The sequence below is a fragment of the Vanellus vanellus genome (genome assembly GCF_965231255.1).
Source record: "Vanellus vanellus genome assembly, chromosome: 5".
Classification (NCBI taxonomy): Eukaryota; Metazoa; Chordata; class Aves; order Charadriiformes; family Charadriidae; genus Vanellus; species Vanellus vanellus.
In genome coordinates, this window is record NC_138910.1 from 48,901,470 (window position 1) to 48,922,548 (window position 21,079).

Below are 21,079 nucleotides of genomic sequence, written 5' to 3' on the forward strand. Positions count from 1 at the left end.
GGTACTTTTGAAAGACAAAAGACCATAGACTCATAGAATGGTTTTGGGTTGGAAGGAACCTTTAAAGATCACCTAGTTCCAGCCCCCCTGCCATGGGGAGGAACATCTTTCACTCAATCAGGTTGCTCAAAGCCCTGTCCAACCTCATCTTGAGCACTTCCAGGGATGGGGCATTCTCAACTTCTCTGGGCAACCTGTTCCAGTATCCCACCACCCTTTAAAAGTGTTTCAAATGCACATAGAAAAGGGGACTGTCTGAATTAAGGACACAGAGGAGATATGAGTTCTTGATTTTCATGTGCTTTTAAAATGTAATTGTGGTAGTTTAGTTATTTGCCTGGTATTTTTACCAAGTTTGACATTGGGCTTTTCAACTATGGCTGGGAAACAGGGAATCAACTGGAGTTTCCTTTACCCCTCTTGTGGCCCACAGTGAAGACCCTTGTTTTCAGAAGGCAAATGATCATGTAATGAAATTGTGCCAAGAGCACCGGTCTGTTATGCTTCTGTATTTTTACTGGAGAAGGAAGGGGTAAGACTGAGACTATGCTATTTCCTAAAAAGTGATGTTAAAAAATTACTCCCAAACTAAACATTACCAGAAAAGCAAAAGAAAAATAGCAAATGTCAGCAAGCATGGTGAAGGCATGTCCACCACCCATGGAGGTTGGAATTAGCAGATGAGTTGTGTGTGAAGGAAAGAATGACACACTGAAACAAAGCTGTAATCTCTTGGAAAAACCTATATACAAAAGTAACACAGCTGCTGGATTGTTCATGGGGAATTTTATACAAACCAAACTGGTCTGTGGCATTTCAGAGGCGTGTTGCTTGGTGTTGTACCAAAGTGAGTGTTAGGTGGGCTCACACCTACCTGGTGTAGCTTCCTATACCTTGCATGGGAGGCTTGCTAGACAAGAGCCAAAGGTTGTTCCAGCATCTTTTGGCTTAAAAAAAGATAAACAGTCAGAAATCCCATGAAGCAAACCTATATGTGCTGCACAGGAGGATTCAATCCAGGGAAATCAACCCGATTAATGCAAGTGTGCACTCAGGGAAGGGGGACATATATCCATTTGAATATGAGGCATAATAAATCATCTGTTTACCTCAAAAATCTGAAATTTTCTATCCAAAGCAGGATGGCAAGCTATGTTAGCCTTCTTGGCCATATATTCAACTTGTGGTATAAATCCAATGTCATGATTTGGAGAGAGGTCTTGAGCAGACTGGTGAAAGGCCACAGGACAGGCATGGCTCCCAGTTTCCATGAGCCTTATTTAAGTCTGACCTATATGTGAAAGGTATTTGAAGCCCATGCCAAAGTCTTGATTCAGCCATCTCAATGCATTTAATAGAAGAAATTTATCTCTAGGAAGTTCACAAACTTTTTGAACTATAGAAGCAAATCATGTGCTAAATAGAAAATGATGTTAATAGCTGCTTCCATCAGCCTGTTGATCAAAAACAGACTGAGGAAATGGGGAAGGATGTTGATGTCCGTGTGGACTGATGCAGAATTTGAGCATCTCTCTCTTTGGATGTCAATACCAAGGCAACTCAAAAACTTGAATCCTAATTTAACCTTACTGCTAGATACATGATACTTCACCAGTCTGCTACATTGGCCACACTGCATTTTTGGGGGGCCAGTATTAGGGTTCGTCTCCTTTTTCTCTCATTTCTTTTGAGATAAGTATTTTAATTATGTGGCGGATGTTTTCCTTAAGGAATGGCTGCAGCATGCTTGCTTGGTTTCATGGTATGTAATTGCTGTGCCACTGGAAGGACTGTGGGTATTCCATTAGCACAGCAGTTCCTTTGCCAGTTTAATTGTCCTCATTATGGGGTTCCTCAGAAGCTGCAGAAGGAAGACCTCCGTGTTGTTGTATGTAGTTCGCCTTTCTCTACCAGAACTTCAATCCCTTCCTCCTGCTCTTGAGTTTCAATGGCTTTTTAGCTGAGAGCGGGAGGGCCCAGCAGCAAGCTGCTTTCAAACGATGTCCCGCCAAACCCAAAAGAAGTGGTGGAGAGGAAGAGCGCCCAGAACAAAATTGAAGCAGTATTTGCTGTGAAACATGCCTAAGATCTGCAACAAAAGAAGCTCCTGTAGAAGACTTTGGAGATTGGGCATTTGGGGCTTGATGTGTTAGTAAAAATCTCTTGGGAGCTGAGGCCAAGTAGTGGTAAACTGAAGCAGCCCAGTGAGAAGCAGCACTGAGATGTGTTGGAAGAAGAAGTTGTGTTCAAAGTGAGTGAAGAAGGAAGGCCCCCATCTGAATTTATCATTGACTTCCCTTATGCGTGGAAAAACATGAAGCTGCTCAGCACATCTCATACCAGAATGGGGATGTCTAAAGCCGATACCACGCTGAGATACAAGGGAGTTACCAATGTAAACAAACATACCAAAAAAAAGTGTTGGTAAGAGTATCAAATACTACATGGTAAATTTGAGCAAGAGTTTGTGGTTTGTTAGTTTTTAATCTTGCTACATGGTTTTTCCTTAGCATGCCTTAAATATCTGGGCAGCAGGAAGTGTGGTCAACTGAAAAGTTGCTGTGCTCTTTCCGTAACACTTGGCACTGGCAGGTGTTAGTTTCGTGCATATAAACCGAAATCAGACTTGCCTTGGAGGGTGCTCTGGCAGCCAGGTCTCACGGGGTGTTGGGGCTGAACAGCATAGGTGAACACTGGCTGGGGTTTTCTTGTTATTGTCTGCAAAAGAGCAATTTTTAAAATTAAATCCAGCCCCTCTGATAGCTGAAGTGTCTGGAGTTTTGCTGTTGGAAGGGACACGCGATTTTCTGAGAGACTGAACCAAAAATAAATTTAAAGTGGAATATGAAGATGCTATACAAAACGTCAGGTTGAGTTTCTGTGATTGTTATGTTACCCTAGTGTAGGCTGAATCAATGCTAGAGATGTGAGCGTACACAGCCTTGGGAGGATGTGAAAGCCATATTTCAGATGGGCCCCATCTCTCTATTCATAGTTTTAACTTCTTTTGGATGATGGGAATGGAGACATCTGTAAAAAGTAATAAGTCCCCTTTCCTTTCAGAATAAGGCTATGAGTTTTCCAGCTGTTGGCTAAGACAGGTTTTCCTGTTGAAATAGCTTTTGTCTGATGTAAGTCTAAAACAATATGGTTATGGTAACTGAAAATATTTCTTTGTCAATTCTGTCCCCTGTTAGTTTTAGTTGTAAATCCACGTATTTCTATTCATTCTTGCTTCTCATAGCAGCTGTTGGATTTTTAAAACCTTATGGAGTCTTTCAGTAAAGTGCATGCTGCTGACAAAATGCACTATTGCTTATATTTTGTATTTTCTTTACCATGTTGTGTGGCTAATTTTCTTTTATCTTCATAGTGGATTCTCATGATTACAGAATATGCTCTTGCTTTCCTTCAGAAGTCCTGTCATCTTGAATAATGCAAAAACAAGCCCATAATATTGATTCATGTGGTTCTTGGTTGCAACCACAATAATATGGACTGTGCCATATATTTGTCAGCTGACATCATTCTATATTCATAAAACATGCCTTGGGATCTTTTTTTAGATCGGTAGAGTTTAAAGATTAGCTTATTAGGCATCTCTCTGATGTGTAATTATTCTGGAGTGAATAATATGTTAACCAGAAGATACACAATTTATATACAGTAGACAAGCAAATAAGACTGTATGTTTAAAAAATTAGTTTTCCAGAGCAGTTTTGCAAAAAAGTTAGTTCTAATGCATTTTAAATCCTTTTATTTTTATTTAAATAACGACAAAAAAAGCTTGCTTGCTAGTGAAGCAGTTTTACTTTTGTATCTTATGTGTTTCTTTACTATAATTCAGTGTTTTCTTTCAATTTCAAGATACACTATTATACAAATTAGAGGAACCCTAGGAAATGAAGAGTTTAAAAAGCATATTAGGGTGTCTGCTGAATCTTGAAGCCAGGGCTTCTTTATCTCCTCTGACTTTCTTCGCATTGCTCTGTACTAGTTGTTCTTGCATGAGATAAGATCTGACTCTCATTTTTTTCTCCCAGCACGTTCTTCTGAAGCAGACTAAGCAGATATTTCCAATACATGCAAGCAAAAATTGTAATTTTTAGAACTTCAGTTGTCATTTGGACTTTCAGCTTGGCTTCAGAGGTGCTGACCACCCACCTGGTGCTGGTGGTTGGTATCCAGTGGTTCTGGAAACACATGAAGTTGCACACTGGTGGCAGCAAAAGCCATTTTCCAAAAATGCCTTTGAATCTTCAACCATGTATACTATCCTCTTAGTGACAGAGATACTTCTAAAAGTGAAATAATTACAATACAAGGACCTGACCTTGTTACTGATTCAAAAGAGGTTGTAAGAAGACTATAATCTCCTAGACTATAGGTTGTTTGGGTTTTTTGTGGCCATTAGCTAAGGCACACGTTCTCAGAGGGACATGGCTGCAAGCAAAATTGGAAACCAGTATGTTAAATCCAAGGCCTGTGTTGTGTTGTCCTGGCCTCTGAATTTCAGGCATGCAAAGAAAAAGTCGTGGCTCAATTTAAACTCAAAATTTTGGAGCCAGAAGGTTCAACCTGACTGGCTCATTTTCGAAGGTTTGGTGCATCTTTGCGAGTCAAGCTCAGTATAAAGCAGACACCGTAAGATGCACTTTTTCAACGCTGTCTCTCCTAGCAGCTGTGGTTTTGCATTGAAAATTATAAAGAATCCATTAATCATATTGGTGGTTTTTGTGAATACAGTTTTACAAAATTCCTGGCCTGTTCTTATTCTACCATCCTTTCCAGTGATCTGCTTTTTAGTTAACCAACAGCCTGCCTGTTTGTGTGAAGCTGCTGGTTTTATGCAAAATCTGTGGTGAAACTGTTGGTGAAATAATTGCTCAGCAATGCTTGAACGGGTAGCCAGTAAAGAAGTAATGTCCCAGAGTGCAAAGAAGTTTTGCTACTGCATGAGTAGCACGCAGCCTGAAGAGCATCTTGCTGTACTGCACTGTGCAGTAGAAAGCTTTAGGAGTAATGGTAAGGGATAGAAAAGTCTCCAAAAGGTTGTTGTGGATTCAAGAGCTCTTGAGGTTGTTTTGAAGCCACACTGGATGCTGTTAGGTGGGAAAATATTTCATAGAAATTCAGTGCTCATCCTGCACTTCATCAGGCTGGTGAATCCCATCAGCCCAAACGAAGATAGGAAATAGATTTATGCAGCTTTCCCTGCGTTTGTTTCTCAGAAAGACATAGGTTGACTTTAAGCCACCATTGAAGAATGCAAACATGGCTTGAAATTTAGTGGTAGTCAGTAAATGCAGGCAGCCTTTGGAGGAATTCAGGTTTGGATGAGATTCAACGTGAGTGTTACTCTGTTAGAAGCAATTTGTTGATATTGGATGCTTACATAGGCTCACGGCAGATTTTTGCAGAGCGGCTCTGCAGAGGCTGAAGCAAAAACTAGACCACCTCATAGGCTCTCCTTTATCTTCTGCAGTCACTTAACTGAGGAGTTTGGGGAAAGACACAAAGAAAAATACATTGTTTAATTTTGAAATTTCAAAGCAACACCACATAATTGTAGTTGTTTATTATTATCCCAAATCTGCTTGGTTTTATGAAGACCTGCACTAACTTAAACATTTTGTGACCCCTTTTGCCACAGAGGGGTGCCTTCAGCATCCTACTCCCCAGCTGAGAGTCTGTAAATGAGACTGCTGCCTGGCTGCCTCCTCAGTGAAATGAACTGTGACAGTGTGCTTAAATTGCAGTTGAGTAGATAGGAGCTAAATATGTTTAAAGTAGCATTACTAACGATTACTTCTGCATTCAGAAAATTAAAATGTAATCTGATATACTTAAATTTGCCAGATAAAACTCTTACCGCACAAAAGCTATTTTCTTTTGTTCTTGTCAGCTTTTGCATGCTGCATTCTTAGGGCATGGGTTTTTTTCTTAGTCCCCTAAATAAAACATTTTGCAAAACACCGAAAGATGAAGAATGTAGGTTTTGATATGGACAAACAAAACAGAGGATCATATTCTTCTCTAAAAAGAGAGGAAATATCAGCATCCATGTTGATGGGAGGTCAGGTTAGATTGATGGGGACAACTTTATAGAGACCCATGATGGAAGAATTGAGACTTCAAAACTGGAACTCCATAATTGACCATCCAAAGGCAAGAGTGATGAAAGCAAACTGTTATATGTACTAATTGAGGTATTGCCGCCATAGACTTAAAACCAGGCCTTGAACACATTCCCATTATGCGTTGCCACAAGTTGTGGTATACGGGCACGTACTTTTGACGCGTCTGTACACGGAGGTCCAGCCCCTCAAAGGTTACTGCAGACTGGCAGGAGAGTTCTCACTGAACTGTTTCCAAATAAATTCTCGGGAACAAATTTCCTTTTCTTAATAATAACCTGCCTGGCTGTTTTTCTGAGCCCAGAAGCTCACGTTGTTGTACTGTACAAACACAGTGCGGGAAGAAGGTGGTTTTGATTTGTTTTTTTCCTTTCAAGTTGTGTTGTGTTGTCACAAGCCCTTCTGAACGTGAAAGATAAATGGAGAGGAAATGAGGCAACTTATCTTTTTTTTTTTTCAAAAAGGAAGGAGCATTGAAACATTGAGGCGGAAGAGCTGAGCAGCCGAGGAGACTCAAACACACATTTAGTGAGAGAGACAATAGCTGACTGGCGCTTCTTCCCGGGAAGTCTTCTTAGAAATGGAAAAAACAAACACCAATGCTAACCCTATTGTCTCCTCAGTGATGCTTTCATGAGCACTTGAGGAACTGAAACTCGTGCAGGCGGAAGAAGAATAATGTACAACACTTGGCACACTGTCAAGTGGCTGAATTGTAACCCCTCTGAGCTTGCTTATGCATGGGATTTAGTGAAACCAACTCCACAGAGGAAATAAGATGACTTTGAGACTCCACCTGCGGAGTTGTGTGCCACCATCTTCCCATCATAGCAAACAACACCGTAGCTACGTCTGTCTGGGAGTCGCAGTTAAACACTGAGTGGGGCTCTGGCATTTCTCTGAATTACAACTGAAAATAGAAGTCTGAAAAAGAAAATAAATACTTTCCAACAGTTTTCTGGGACAAAGACCTTAAACCCCAACATTTGCACAGGAGTGACTATAAGATGAAGGTCTTGCTTTGTATGTGTCCTCTGTTATACTTACATCAAATCCTTTCTGAACACAGTTCTTGTTTTTCCTTTTTTTCCTTGAATTCCCCTAACCTATGGCCTTGTGACCTGAGAGTATTTCTTCTACGTCCGATGATGTGGACTGCTGGCACTGGCTGGTTGTAGGAAGAGCAGACCTGGTGAATGCAAAGGCAGTCCTTCATCTTTGATACTGCTGCAATTGCAGAAAGTTAGGGGTTGTTTTGCTTTTACTTGAACTCTTTTCAGGGTAAAATCTCTGGAATTAATTCTGAATTTGTTAGCAGAAGGTATACTTTTATTAGTCAGGTCCCAGCTTTAATTCAGAAGAATCAAAGGCATAAACTCTGCCAAGTAAGGAATGATTAATTAAGTTTAATGGATCCTTTTAGCTTTGCAAAAAAAATAACCCCAAAATGTTTGGGTCACTTTGTTTCCTTCTATTACAGTGCTTTGCAAATACCAGGATCTTAACTATGACCTTGCTCAACTTTAGATGGGAGGAAAGAGAGGAAAAAGAGGCCACTGGCAGGTCTCCCATGTTGAGAAGCTCCAAGCAGCCAGAGGGCCATCTCCCATCTTCTGTTTGCTTCTTCCCCTCTATTTTCTTTTCATGCCGTTTGTCTCATTTTCTCTGCTTCTGCCCATGGATTGTCCCTGGACTAAATTCAGCAGGGGCTTTTGGAGCAGTTGCATTGGTTTTGCAAGGGAAGGGAAAACCTCCTTTGCCCTGTTGCAGCCAATTCTCTTTCCTTTGCACCCATTTCACAGCTGGAAGAGAGCAAAAGGCTGTGTCCTAACCCAAACTGGGACTTTTGGGCAGTAGGAGCCTCTATAGTAGAGTGAGTAAACCATGAGTGAGAAAACCAGACATACTCATTCGGACCAAGATTGCTGAGGTCTCTGTTTACAGCTGAGCATCAGTGCATCTTCCTCGTTTCTTGTCAAACCAGACCTTTCTGTAGCTTTGAAGAACCCTGGATCTGGGTAGCTAATGCTGCAGTACCACTTCTCAGTGTTTCTGAACTAACTTGAATTTTAAAGCTTATCTGAACTAACTTGAATTATAAAGCTTATCTGCTGTATCACAGAGCTGTAGTTTTCCTTTCTCATCTGTAATATTCACAGAAAAATAGACTGTTTTACACAGGGTTTGGTGAACAGATTTGTGTAATAATTATACAGTTTTTTTTCTAGACTCTTAACCTTAATTGGTGCTTTTTTGCAGCCATGTGAAGGAACCTCCTTCCCTACAAGATGATGCTTCAATGCTTCCTCCTGTCTCTTCTGCAGAATTAAAAATTCAGTGACCAGTGTGGTCTTGCTGGCTGGTAGATATTGCCATCCATGGAGAAGTAGAGAAGGGTTTGTTTGTAAAAGGGGAGACTGTTAGTTGCATGAATATAGGCCCTTTGATGCTTGGAAGTATCTCTTGCAAAGCATGAATGCAATATTTTTTTAACCCATTTATTTCTAAAGATTTAGCAAAAGTGTTTAAGGATATTATCTTATTCTTCTGAATGTGAGAATAGATTATCAGCAAGGAGAATTTGTCTAGCCTGGCTTAGCTAAAGCATAGAAAGATTAACCATATATTCAGAAAAATCATTTAGAAGTTCCAGAACTAAGAAACATTTGTCTGCCGATTCATTTTCCCAGCTTAAAAACCACTAGTCTGCCCTGATTGCTGTTCTGCAGCTGCTGGGTGTACATACGGATGGAAATATTTTTTCAGTATGTGTAATACATATGCCAAAAGGTTTACTTAAAGTCATAGTGAATAATTCTGTCTTTACCAGGGCAAACACGCAGACTATCTGCTGGGATCATGACATTACAGCCTATAGGCAGTGCTGTGAAACAACATTTTTGTCTTGTAGGTTGTGTCAGCCCCTAACAATTCCTGTTGTAGCATCTTTATGGCCAACACAGTCTATGTGGCATCAGAAAGTGATCCCATTGTATCACCATGCTTTGTAACAGGAAAATATACAATATATTAAAGAGATTTCAAAATGATGCTTCACTGAAACTTCTGAGTTTTATAAAGTGAGTCCTCCCATCCTCTCCCCAGTAATGTTTTACTGTGGCAACAGTTAAATTTCCTTGCATTAATCGTGCAGCATTATCACATGAAATTAATAAGAACCTGAAGCAAATGACTAAAAATGTACTACAAATAAAATATCTTCCCATTTTTGTTGTTCAAGCTTAATGTAAAGTGGAGGTAGGGTAGAAAGGTTCCTTGGGATGTGAACTGCATTTTACATATTTCTCTTCCTCTAATATGAAGTTGTAGTAGAAGCTTAATTATATACATTTTTTTATTTTGTTTGTCCTTTTTAAAAAAGGGCAAGAAAATTGTTTCTTGTGTTTCACAAAGAGTTGTCTCTTTGTCCATATGAAGACCTATGCTGTTGGCTACGTCTAATAGGGATAAATAATTGTCTCAGCTGTGTGACATAGGGTTCTGTTATTTTTACACCACCACCACCCCCCGCTTAATAAAGTTTGCAGCACAAGTATCACTGTGGTTTTGATTTAAAAGAACATCTAGGGATGCGGTAGCAGAGATGCAATCTTAAAAATACATATTTACCAAGAAAGCAGCGTGTCAAAAGACCCCAAGAGGAGATTGCCTGAGAGATTGCAACAGCAAAAGGCTTTTGCAACCTCATAACCTGGAAATGGGAAGGAGACCATCTCCAATACTGCTCTTCTAATGTCACTCATTCTGCACTTTTTAGGTGGGTGAGAGGAGTTAATTTGTCCCATCATTTCATTGTCTGTCCTCTGCCTTTTTTGGGGTTATTTATTCTGGGGGACATCCTCTGAGCAGGTTTCACTACTTTTGCATCCCTTTGCTTCAAGGCTGCCATTCAAACCATTGACTTTTCAGGTTTCCATCTTCTCTGGGCTTCAGAGGGTAAAAAGTTTTATTGGAGAGCTGTGGATGTCCCTGATACAGGTATGAGGAGATGAAAGAGTTATCTGCCAAATGTCAGGCACCTTCCCAGGGAGAAGATGCGTGTGTTCCTTGCAAGTCCCCCTCCAAATGTCCTTTAACAGCTGCTGCCACGCAGAGGACCAAGACAAGGCAGTGTTGGTACAAGCTAAGAAAAATGGTCCCAACTGGCACACTGGTGACATGCCTTGGGCTATAGATCAGCACTTCAAAAATCTGAGTGGTGCTAGGTTTTTGGGTTAAAATCTGTGTATTTACCCAGTTGTTCTTTTGGTGTTCAAAATGGCAAGGAGGAGCTCTGAGGCTGAAATGAGTTCCTGCGATAAAATTAAGAGATGTGGTGGTGGAAAGCCATTAAAATAAATGCCTGTACTTTGAGGCCTCTGTTTAATTTATTTCAGAGATTAATCTTGTTATCAACCTTTTTTTTTTTGCACATAGGCTAGCTGAAATATTGTCCTGTGTAATTCATGACATTTACTCATTTTCCGTGTATATGGGAGCCAAAAAAGAATCAAACGCATTATGATTTGGTGAGAAAAATTGCAAGGAAAGGGGACCCACTGGTACCCCTATTCTTATTTTGTTAGCCACACAGCCCTTTTCCATTTTGTGGGGTTTGTGTGTTTGTTTAAGAGAAATGGAATAAAATACTACCATGGGATGACAGCCTTCTGCTACAGTGCTTAAATGTGATGCCTTCATGGGAAATCCGGTACTCTGAGAAGTTCATCTGGGTTGACTTACACTAGACTGGTCATGAGACAAGTTATAATGTAAAGCGAATAACGGGAACTTTAAGACTAATGTGAGGTAACCTCAGTGTAAGTAAGGCCCCTCATGGAAGGACATGTTTGTGTACTCATACTGATGTCCAATGTCATATATGCCTTTGAGTAATTTTGTAATAGACCTGTCTAGTATGGCATAATTTTGGCAAAAAAATTAAGAAAAAAGAAGCAAGTAAAAATATCTCCTGGATCTATATGAGCACACTCCAGGCATTGCACAAAATTAATCTTGTACAGCGGTGTATGTCTGTATAAATATCCATCTATTTGGAAAAATTAGTATTTTGTGAAGATGATTATTTTTGTTATCTGTATCTCCAGGTGAGAATGGTTTTCATTATTTTATCTTGTGTGTGGTCCAGCAGTAAAGTAACTGGCTGCAATGCCTGTCACCTGAAAGGGAGGGAAGAGAGAATACATCATCCTGATTTAAATGGTGATGTGGCATTGACCTACATTTTTGGAAAGCTGTGTAAATGTTGTCTCAAGAAACTTTCTTGTATGACCTACCGTGACGTGTGTGTAACATGATGCTGAGATCTGTACTGGAGGAAGCTGCTCAAGACATGCTTGATGTCCATTTCCCCATGAATGTCTCAGCCTGTGGCTCGTGGAGTTGAAAAAAACTCCAAAACTGGAAAACCATTGACCTTCAGCAAATTAACCTAATACAGAGCATAGTTAGCTTCTTGTGACCCCTGGAACTAAATTGAGTTCATTGGTTTTATTAAATCTCTAGTTCTTCTGGTGGTGTGAAATAAGCTTACAAATAAAGGATTATCAGACCTTATTCTTGTTGAATTTGACCGTGAATAATTGTTTCTAGACAAAACATTGCTGCTTCTAACCCCATTACCAAGAAAGGTTAAATTTTAGCAGCCTTAGGAATAAGCTTATCTCTGATATATTGTTAATCAAACTCCTGGCTTGCACTGGGCTTCTTTCTGCTTGATTAACCACAAACTTTGGCCTTTATGTTATTTGTGATTAGTAGTATTTTTTTAATCTGACAGAAGTGCAAAGGCAACTCGTGAAATCCTGTTTCTCCTCTAAATAACAATTCGGCAACAGAAGTATTGCAGAGCTGCTGGCTGGTGTCCCCTGCTGTTCCATACTGGAGTGCCTGATGTCACTGGTTACATTTCAGGCATTTTAAGGTTAAAATCCAAATCCTTCCAGTTGCTTTCCCCAGCCCCCGTCCCAGCCCTACTGCTAATGGTTTCCTGATGTTTACTGCCTCTACCACCTGCAATGCTGGTGGAGCTGCTTGTGCGGGACCCGTCTCTGGCCAGAGAGGTTGTCCCATCCATTTCCCCCAGCACGAGAAATGACACGTGCATGGGAGAAGGTATGAAGAAGCTGTGACTGCAATTGAGATATCCTCCAGAAAGTTTCATGTTAAAGCAGATGTGTGTGCAGGTCTGGAAGATGCGCTGTTTGGATAATGATGGTTAAGCATAGATCAAAGGTGTGATAGTTCTGTTTCTGCATTTCCTGAGAAGAATTTTCTTAATCCTGATCTGGGAGGGAAGGGGAATGGAAACCTGGCTATAGGAATGAGTCTCTGAGTTTGACCCAAGGGACGGTCTGTATTTATGCAGGCTTAGTGCTCTATATTTTGCTCTGCATTTTTTAATAATGAGGCAGTATTCAGAATTCATTTAAAATAGCAGGATCCATAGTTAAATCACAAGCAAGTCATAAGAAAACAAGCCATTTTGTAGAATGTATGAGGTCTGTCTCACATCTGTCTACTCCCTCTGAAATACAAGATGCTCATGAAGTTGCTCGAGAAGAACATTGTAGGTATATAAACCTATTGAACCTGTGGGCTAATTGTGCAGCTCAGTATAAAACAGCCTCGTGTAGCAGAGCACTTGAGGAAGAGCTAAGTACTTGAGTAAAATTGTAGAAAGGGAGATCTGCAAGGCTGGAACAGAGCCTGTTATTTTTGGCTCCTTATTTGTCATGAATCAAGTTTACATGAACTTAAAAACATGTTTGTTTAGCTTGCTCTGAGAGTGAAGCTTCACTTCTGGTGGAGCACAAATTCCACATTCAGGGTCTCAGCTGGCAAACTTGCTAAACAATCTTTTTTTTTTTTCACAAGGCAGCATCAACTTTCCCACTCATCCTATAGAGAAGTTGTGCTAAGCACCCAAGGAGTGCTTATATGCTGAGATGCTAGGAAGAGGATGATCTGAGGTGTGATGGGTATTATTCTCTTCTATATGTTGAGTTTTGGGTGACTAACTGGAATTTTACCAATGCAATTCAGTGTCTGCATTGCAGATAGATAATTTTGGGGGGGGGGGGGGGGGCACGCCAGTGCAGTTACATCATTATAATTTTTTAATAAGAGTAGTCTCCATTAATATAAAACAAGGCTGAGAGTAAATAATTGGTTTCAGTATTTTATCAGGTGCAAACCATACTTTTCAGTGTGTCTGCAAAGGGAAGAGGGGCGGCTCCACTGGACAGCTTCTTGGTTTGGTTGAATGAGTGCAAACAAACCTGCAGAGACATGATTCAGCCAAATCAGAATATGGGATTTGTGTCTGTCATCCCTTTTTGTCATAACAGATATTAAGTCATGACTCACAAATAATCGAAATGCTGTTTCTATAAATAAAGATTAAACTGAGTGATGTTTTCAGCAACAAAGAGTATTTTATATTACTTCCCTTTATGGGTAGGATAAAGCCTGGAAGCACTTGGATTTAGACAGTTTTTGGGTGGTACCATAAGTACTGCACAAGAAAGAAGGCTGTAGGAAAGAAGGAACCACTGGTAATTTCCACTGCACTATTACATGTCCCAGAGCCCTGGAAGGTGGTGGGCACTGTTAGAGAGGATATGCCAAAGAGAATTGCTTTTACAAGTTTTCTGGTTACCAGATGCATTTAATAAGTGATAATGATGTTTGAAATGAACAGGTGAATTCATGAAGAACAACTTCTGGTATCTCTCTCTTCACAGCGAGCATCCAACGTGTTTCAGACTTGCCAACACTGACATCCAGCTTTGCTGATTCACATGGCTAAAGTAGGGCTCATCTACAAATTTAGATGTTTATCTCAATCAAAGATTGTGTTTATATTGGACTTGGGATGAAGTCAACCCATGAGCTGAACTTTGCTGCTACCCTGATGAGCTATGAGAAGAAGATTATATATCTGTATAGATAACTAGATGGACGGATGCATGTATAATAGTAATTTTCAAGCTTATTACTAATTTACTGAATAACATTAAGGCACACAGTATAGTTTATAGTTCATCATTTAAAAGCATGTCCCCAGTTGTGGGTTGTACTCCTGGCTGGTGAAGCACCATGTGGGATCAACTGATCTTTTTATATTTACTTCCGACGGCTTTGCTTGTGGCTTTATGGAAGAGATACAAGGACAAAGTCATTCATTCCTGTTCTGTCTCAATACTTCACACTTGTTTGAAGTGCTGGGTGTACTGGCATTCAGCATGCACAATGCTTATTGTTTCTTTTGTAGGTTTTATTTTGTCTAGGGTTTGCTTTGATACAGCAAATCATCTACTTTTTTTTACAGTTCATGTCCCTCGGGGTGCAAAGTATGTTTTCCAAAGGGCTTAAATGGTTTAAGAAGATAAATTCCCCAGACCTCCAAAGAGATTCGTATCACTGATTGTAGTATTTTTTGAAAACCCCATTCAAAAGTTGCTCAGTGCAAGCAGCTGTGCTATGAAGAGGGAGAGTCATGGTCATCTTGCTACTCTTGGAAGGGTCATCTTGCTGCCAAACACCAATATTTAAATGGAATAACACCTTTTATGGCAAGTCCTTACCTCTTTCTCTTCCTAACTTCCAAATGGCTGAAGCCCAGTAAGTGTGAACAACACCTCTCTTGTATGCCAGCTGAGAAGATATTGTTTTCTGACCTTTTTTCTGAATTTTCCTGACCTGCATCTGTACTGGCCATTTGGCAACATGTTGTTGAGAGCAGAGGAGCGTGGCATGGTGAGCTAGCCAGGCTGTGCATGGCCATCCCACCAGGCTGAAAGCCAGTGGCTACACCAGCAGAAATTCATGGGAGAACTTGCCAAAGACTGCCTTTATTTTATAAAGTTGGGTGTCATTTTATTTCAATGAAAGCAGTGAAACCCAAAATAAAAAGTCAGGTATATGAGGACATGCTGTGGGTCTGATGACTTGGAGTCGTCAGACTTTTAGTCTTAAAAGACGTATCATAACTTGTGCTAAACTTTTGTGACCAAGTGCAAGCATGGTTCTGCATCAGGAGATGCACCATAAAGCATTAGCAAAGTTGATTCTGGAGCAGGACCTAAACCCTCAAGAAAGGGGGAAGTGACCCTCACCATGTTAATTTGACAAAAATCACAAAATCATAGATGGTGAGGGTTGGAAGGGACCTCTGGAGATCATCTAGTCCAACCCCCCTGCCAGAGCAGGGTCACCTACAGCAGGTTGCACAGGACGGCATCCAGGTGGTCCTTGAATGTCTCCAGGGTGGGAGACTCCACAACCTCTCTGGGCAGCCTGTTCCAGTGCTCTGCTACCCTCAAAGTAAAAAGTCCCTCCTCATGTCTAGATGGAACTTACTATGCTGAAGTTTGTGCGTGTTGCCTTTTGTCCTGTCACTGGGCACCACTGAAAAAAGACTGTTCCCATCCCCCTGGCACCTTCCCTTTAAGTATTTATAAGTATTGATAAGATCCCTCCTCAGTCTTCTTTTCTCCAGACTAAAAAGACCCAAGTCCCTCAATCTTTCCTCATGAGAGAGATGTTCCAATCCCCTAATCATCTTTGTAGCCCTTTGCTGGACCCTCTCCAGCAGTTCCCTGTCCTTCTTGAACCAAGGAGCCCAGAACTGGACATAGTACTCCGGATGTCACCTCACCAGTGCAGAGTAGAGGAGGAGGATGACCTCCCTCGACCTGCTGGCCACACTCTTCTTGATGCACCCCAGAATGCCATTGGCCTTCTTGGCCACCAGGGCACATTGTCGGCTTACGGTCATCCTGTTGTCCCCCAGGACTCCCAGATCCCTTTCCACAGAGTTGCTCTTCAGGAGGTCAGCCCCCAACCTGTACTGATGCATGGGGCTATTCCTCCCCAGATGCAGTACCCTACACTTGCCCTTGTTGAATTTCATTAGGTTCCTCTCTGCCCAACTCTCTAGCCTGTCCAGGTCACAGCCTTCCATCGTGTCAGCCACCCCTCCCACTTTTGTGTCATCAGCAAACTTGCTGATGGTACACTCTATCCTTCCACCTCCATCACTGTTGTCTTTTCCTGTTGGTAATTTTGGTTACATGCAGGCTTCTACTGGAGATGATCAAATTACGTATTCTCCAAGGATAAACATCCATCTAGCTGCTGGGTTTCAGATCACATTTATACAGGCGAGAGCTGTGCCGTTGCCAGACCAGCCAAGTGGGAAAGTTGGCCTAGCTCCATATAAACAGCTCTGACTAAGCAAGCCACACTAAATTTGGAAAAGAATTAGGGGAACTCGTTTTTCAACTGCCCTGGAGTCATTTATCTCCAGTTGCCCCATGTTAGCATTTTATGGGAAGAGTTTCTATTACTCATGACTGTTTCGATCATGTTTGTTTTCAGATAGCATATTTTTATCTTCTGTAAACTAAAAGAGTTTAAAAGATCCACCGGTGAACAATGGATCAAGAGTCCGTCTGCTTCTCTTCCCACCCGCAGGTAGCATTGCAATTCCTATTGAGCTGAGCGGTGCAAGACCAGGTCGTCGTGTAGTGCCACTGACAATCTCTTCAAAAAGCCATTTTCTTCTAATTTTAAGAGAGATTAGTATTTTTAATACAGAGATCCTTTGCTACAAGTAGTGCAAAGACTGGAATAAACAGCATGAAACATTTGCTCTTCCGTTCATGTTTTGATTGATTGTAAATGTACTCTGCACATATAAATCACATATTTCTCACTTATATATATTATGAATTGCATAGTTCCATTCTTTTTGGATATCATACTTTAAGCTGATCTAAGAAATGTTGACACTGAAGAGTCACACTTCTGAGCCAATTTAGCCATAATTGAAAGATTTTTCCAAAATTACAGGTATTTCCTGCGATTGTTGGGGTTTTTTTCCAAACACCAGAATTTTGTTCTTTGTCCCACTTCCTCTACAAATTTTTACTGCAGGATGCAGGCAGCAGTCAAGTGAGGTCCAGTGTCCCAGGGCCCTCTGTAACAGATTAAGAGGCCATCGCAAGCTGGAAAAGAAAAAGCCGCGGTGGAAAATAGGGGCAAACCCTGAGCAGGAAACTCCACCGGGGCTGCGGTCAACAACATCCTACTGCTGGCTGGGACCAGAAGAAAAAAAAAAGCTGTAAAGAAGGTTTTGGGAAGCTTTGTCCTTATTTGGAGAATAAGTTTATGCCTCTGCCCAAAGCAGGCTAGTTTTTAAAAGGCTCTCAGATGGGCAGGGATTTTTTTGCTTCAGCAGCACCAGTATCCTGCTATTATACACAAGCACATCCTATAATCAGTAGGTCTCAAAAAATCTGGTCTCTTAAAACTGGAGGGTTGGAGTCCAGATTGTCACCTGGTGCTGTCCCACAGGTAAATCTGTGAAATATTTACATACCTGAAAAATTAACCGGGCTTCCTGATGTCCCTCCAGCTTTGTCTAATGACTCTGCAAATGCGGCAGTTGGCTGAGCCATCTCCTCTGTGCACCCAGACAGGTCTCGAAGGGGTGGCAGGTTTGTAACCCAGCAGTGGTGTGTGATTGGAAAGGGGCAGGAGTAGGGCAGAGAGGGCTTTCAGTTTAATTGAAGGCAGCGATCCCGTTGATGCTTAAGAAGGAGAAGGCTCCAGCTCACCTCTCTGAGCTGGTTAGACGGGAACAGCTGGAATGAAAGGTCATGTCAATATTGTCCCTAAATTTGAGAGATGCATCAAAATGAAAATAAAATTGTAGAAGCAGAGGAGCTGATGTATAGCTTTTTCTTTTGCATGCACGTCCAAGTAACTACAGCAATGTAAATGTAATTATCAGGAAGTTATGGAATAATTAAATACTGCAGCTATCTGAATTGGTGTGAAATTATCTCCAACAGCTTGGTGATGTCCCACATGAGGAGCAAATTGGAGCTGGACCTAAAATAAGCACGCTACAAAATCTTCTGCCATTGCCCATCTCTGCAAACTTCTTAGCAAACTAGCTGTTTTTCCATGGCAGTCTCAGCCACACAGATTTGGGATTTTTAAATGGAAATAAGGTAGCCATAAGTGGTAAATCTTGGACCATATCATCTTCTACACCAGAGCATCCCATGCACTTCCTCCTGTAACATCCCATGCACTTACTCTTGTAATGATCCAAGGCCTTTATCTTTCTTTAACTGTATATGTTTTGATCTTTAAAATTATTTAAGATGAAAAAAAGGTATGAGCATTCTTGGAACTGCACTGACATTTAAACTTCATTTTTATGGTGAGAAATGGCAGTAAAATCAGTAGTTATCCAGAAAGTATTGCATGGTTACTTCAAAAGTACTATGCTTATATGCTTGAAACGGCAAATATGTCGAGACCTCTTTCTGATTTCATCATAGCTGCTGCAGATTCACAGCCTGTTGTATAAAATACAGAAACATCATGAAAACTCCCAGTCAGTCCTTTTTGGTGGTAGTGCTGGTGTGTGGCTGTGAGGAGTTTGTGAATCTGGGAACATCATCATAGCATGACAGTGGTTCAGCTCTTCCTGGACTCTGGAGGTCATGGTGCTTCTTGCTGGTTCCCCTGTTTGGATTTTCAGGAGTGCTGAATGCCAGTCCGGTTTGGGAGCCTATGTATATAAAGGCTTCAAGAAATCACAGTTTGGGAACTACCTTTTTTTTGGTCTTATACAGAACATTTGATTTTTTTTTTCTCCAAGCAGAACAAAATAGAATTTTGAAAGCATCAAAATTGCTGGAGGTATGAAATTATGTTTCTCTGTTGTATCTCAGAAAAAAACCCTTGTTACAGGGCTCCTTAATACAGGGAAGAAATGGATCTCTCCAGTATCCAGGACAGTCTGGATGCTATCTAGATCATAGTCCAGGGTTTGGTTTTCACATTGCCACTGACTCTTTGAATCACATGTGTGCACATGGCTTTAACTTTTAGCTTTGTTTTCCTGTCTGTAAAGCATTTTTTTTTATTAGGGGTTATGAGTTAATTACTTGTAAATTGCTTTAAGATTCCCAGAAATGAGACTGTCAATGTGTTTATTGCTGTTATTGCTACTGATGAGATCTTGATCATAGCAAGACAATACAAAATTAGTGTTTATTGCAGCATGACTGAGTATCTGTTTACATTAAAACAAAGAAGAGATTGCAGTTCCCAAGCCTAGAAAAAATACTTTGTCAGAGCTTTGAGTCAGCTTTAAAATCTGATTATGTGATAAAATTGGCTAATAAGGCTAAACACTAGCCAGTATCACTTGTGTATATGTTTCTTTGAAAACCTTATCAGCTCTCTAACACGCATGACTCCATGGCAGTATGTCCTAGGGAGAGGCAGATAGCATCTTTTGTTAGAGAAATGGATTTAGGATATGTTTTGCCCACTCTTAGAAGGAAAAACAATGTCCAAACCCCAGTGTTTTTTCTATATCTTTATGACCTGAACAAATTCCCTCTGTGTTTGGTTATCACAACAGCTGAATGCATCTCTGAAGCGTTTCTGGTCTGTTGTGCAGCAAGTGGCCTTTGGTGCGCTTGGGCAATATTTTGGGTCACTGGTGATAACTGCTTCGGTTCAGCATTACAATTTCTGAGCTGATGTACATTAAATACAATTAAATCTCTATTTCTGCTTCAGGAAAAACAGAGGCCGTCATCAAAAACTTCAGCCCACACTACAGACGCCAACATGCAGTGGCTTTCTGCAAGCATGTGCAGGATGAGCTGGAGCAGCACAGGGATTCCCAGTCCCGGTTCCTGAAAACCAAGGTAGGAGGGCATGTAAGCCCTTCCCCATCCTGAAGCTGCCATACAGCTCTGCTCTCCTGCATGAAATAATTAATGCATTAACTATTTAAATCACACATTTAGTAGTCATTATGTATGAAAAACATGAGCTGAAAGTCTATCAGCTACCGACCGGTCTTGGTTTTCTTGTTTTTCCCAGCGTTGAATGCCCTCAAGTAAAGTTAATAGGCGGTACAGATACTCAAAGCTTCTAAATATCAAGCCCGAAGTATTTTTAAAGTTATTTAAGTATTTCTGTATATACAAGCAAAGTACAGAAGTGTTATTTTGGCTTCTTATATTGGATAGTTCAATACATAATAAATGTGTATCTAGGACATTTTACGTGTGCTCTTTTTTATATGTAGGCTGAGTGTACACAATAGATTTGCAAGGGCAGATGTCGGATTTGGTTCAGTTAGGTTTTAGGTGGAAAAGTTGCATCTGGGTGCAGGCTTAAAGTTTATTTTTGAAAATTCATCTTTGTTTTGGTCATGTTTGGTTGTCTCATTGTAGCTTGAGAAGAACCATGACACAAGTTTCTGGTACAAAGCACCCATTTCATCAAGGTAGAGTTGGATGCTTGGACAAAACTAGTTGCTTCCTGCTGATTGCAAGGTTTTGCAAGAATCTTGGGTCAGTGATCCTACACTGAGGGCAGAAATTTATGTAGGAAACTTAATTAACCCTTTCAGCCATGGCTATGGGGTTCCATAAAGAACATGGCGATAATCCCCCCAGTGAAGTGAGCTACGGAGAGCTGGTTTTTATTAGAGGAGAGACAAAAGTCTATTAGAAGAAAATGCAGAGAAGCAGTCTTCAATATTAAGATACAAATCTAAATTTTTTGGCCATATTGGAAATCAATTGGAAATGAATTGGGTAAAGCAATAAGATAGGATATAAAAGGTGGTATAATAGAAGAACCCTGTCTTTCAGAAAGGTGCATATCAGTTACAAGAGCACAGGTGCAAAAGTGTTACAAAGAAATGGGAAATAATTTACTATTTTATAATAAAACTCATTGCTGCAGAAATGAAATGTTTTCATTGATGTTATGTAGTGGGACATCAGAGATAATGAACTACAAGTTATCTTGCATTCAGCTTGCCAACTAAAAGGTAAATAAGAATGTCTCTGTCTCAGAAATCTGGAAGT

At 40.6% G+C, this 21,079-nt stretch overlaps 1 protein-coding gene across 1 annotated transcript in view; it reads left to right on the forward strand.

Annotated features, from left to right (window-relative positions):
* Nucleotides 1–21,079, forward strand: part of NIBAN1 (niban apoptosis regulator 1) — a 76,442-nt gene that overhangs the window by 10,960 nt on the left and 44,403 nt on the right. Inside the window, exon 2 of the mRNA XM_082484263.1 lies at nucleotides 19,773–19,903. Coding sequence (XP_082340389.1) covers nucleotides 19,773–19,903 — 131 coding nt within the window. The remainder of the gene's footprint in view (nucleotides 1–19,772; nucleotides 19,904–21,079) is intronic.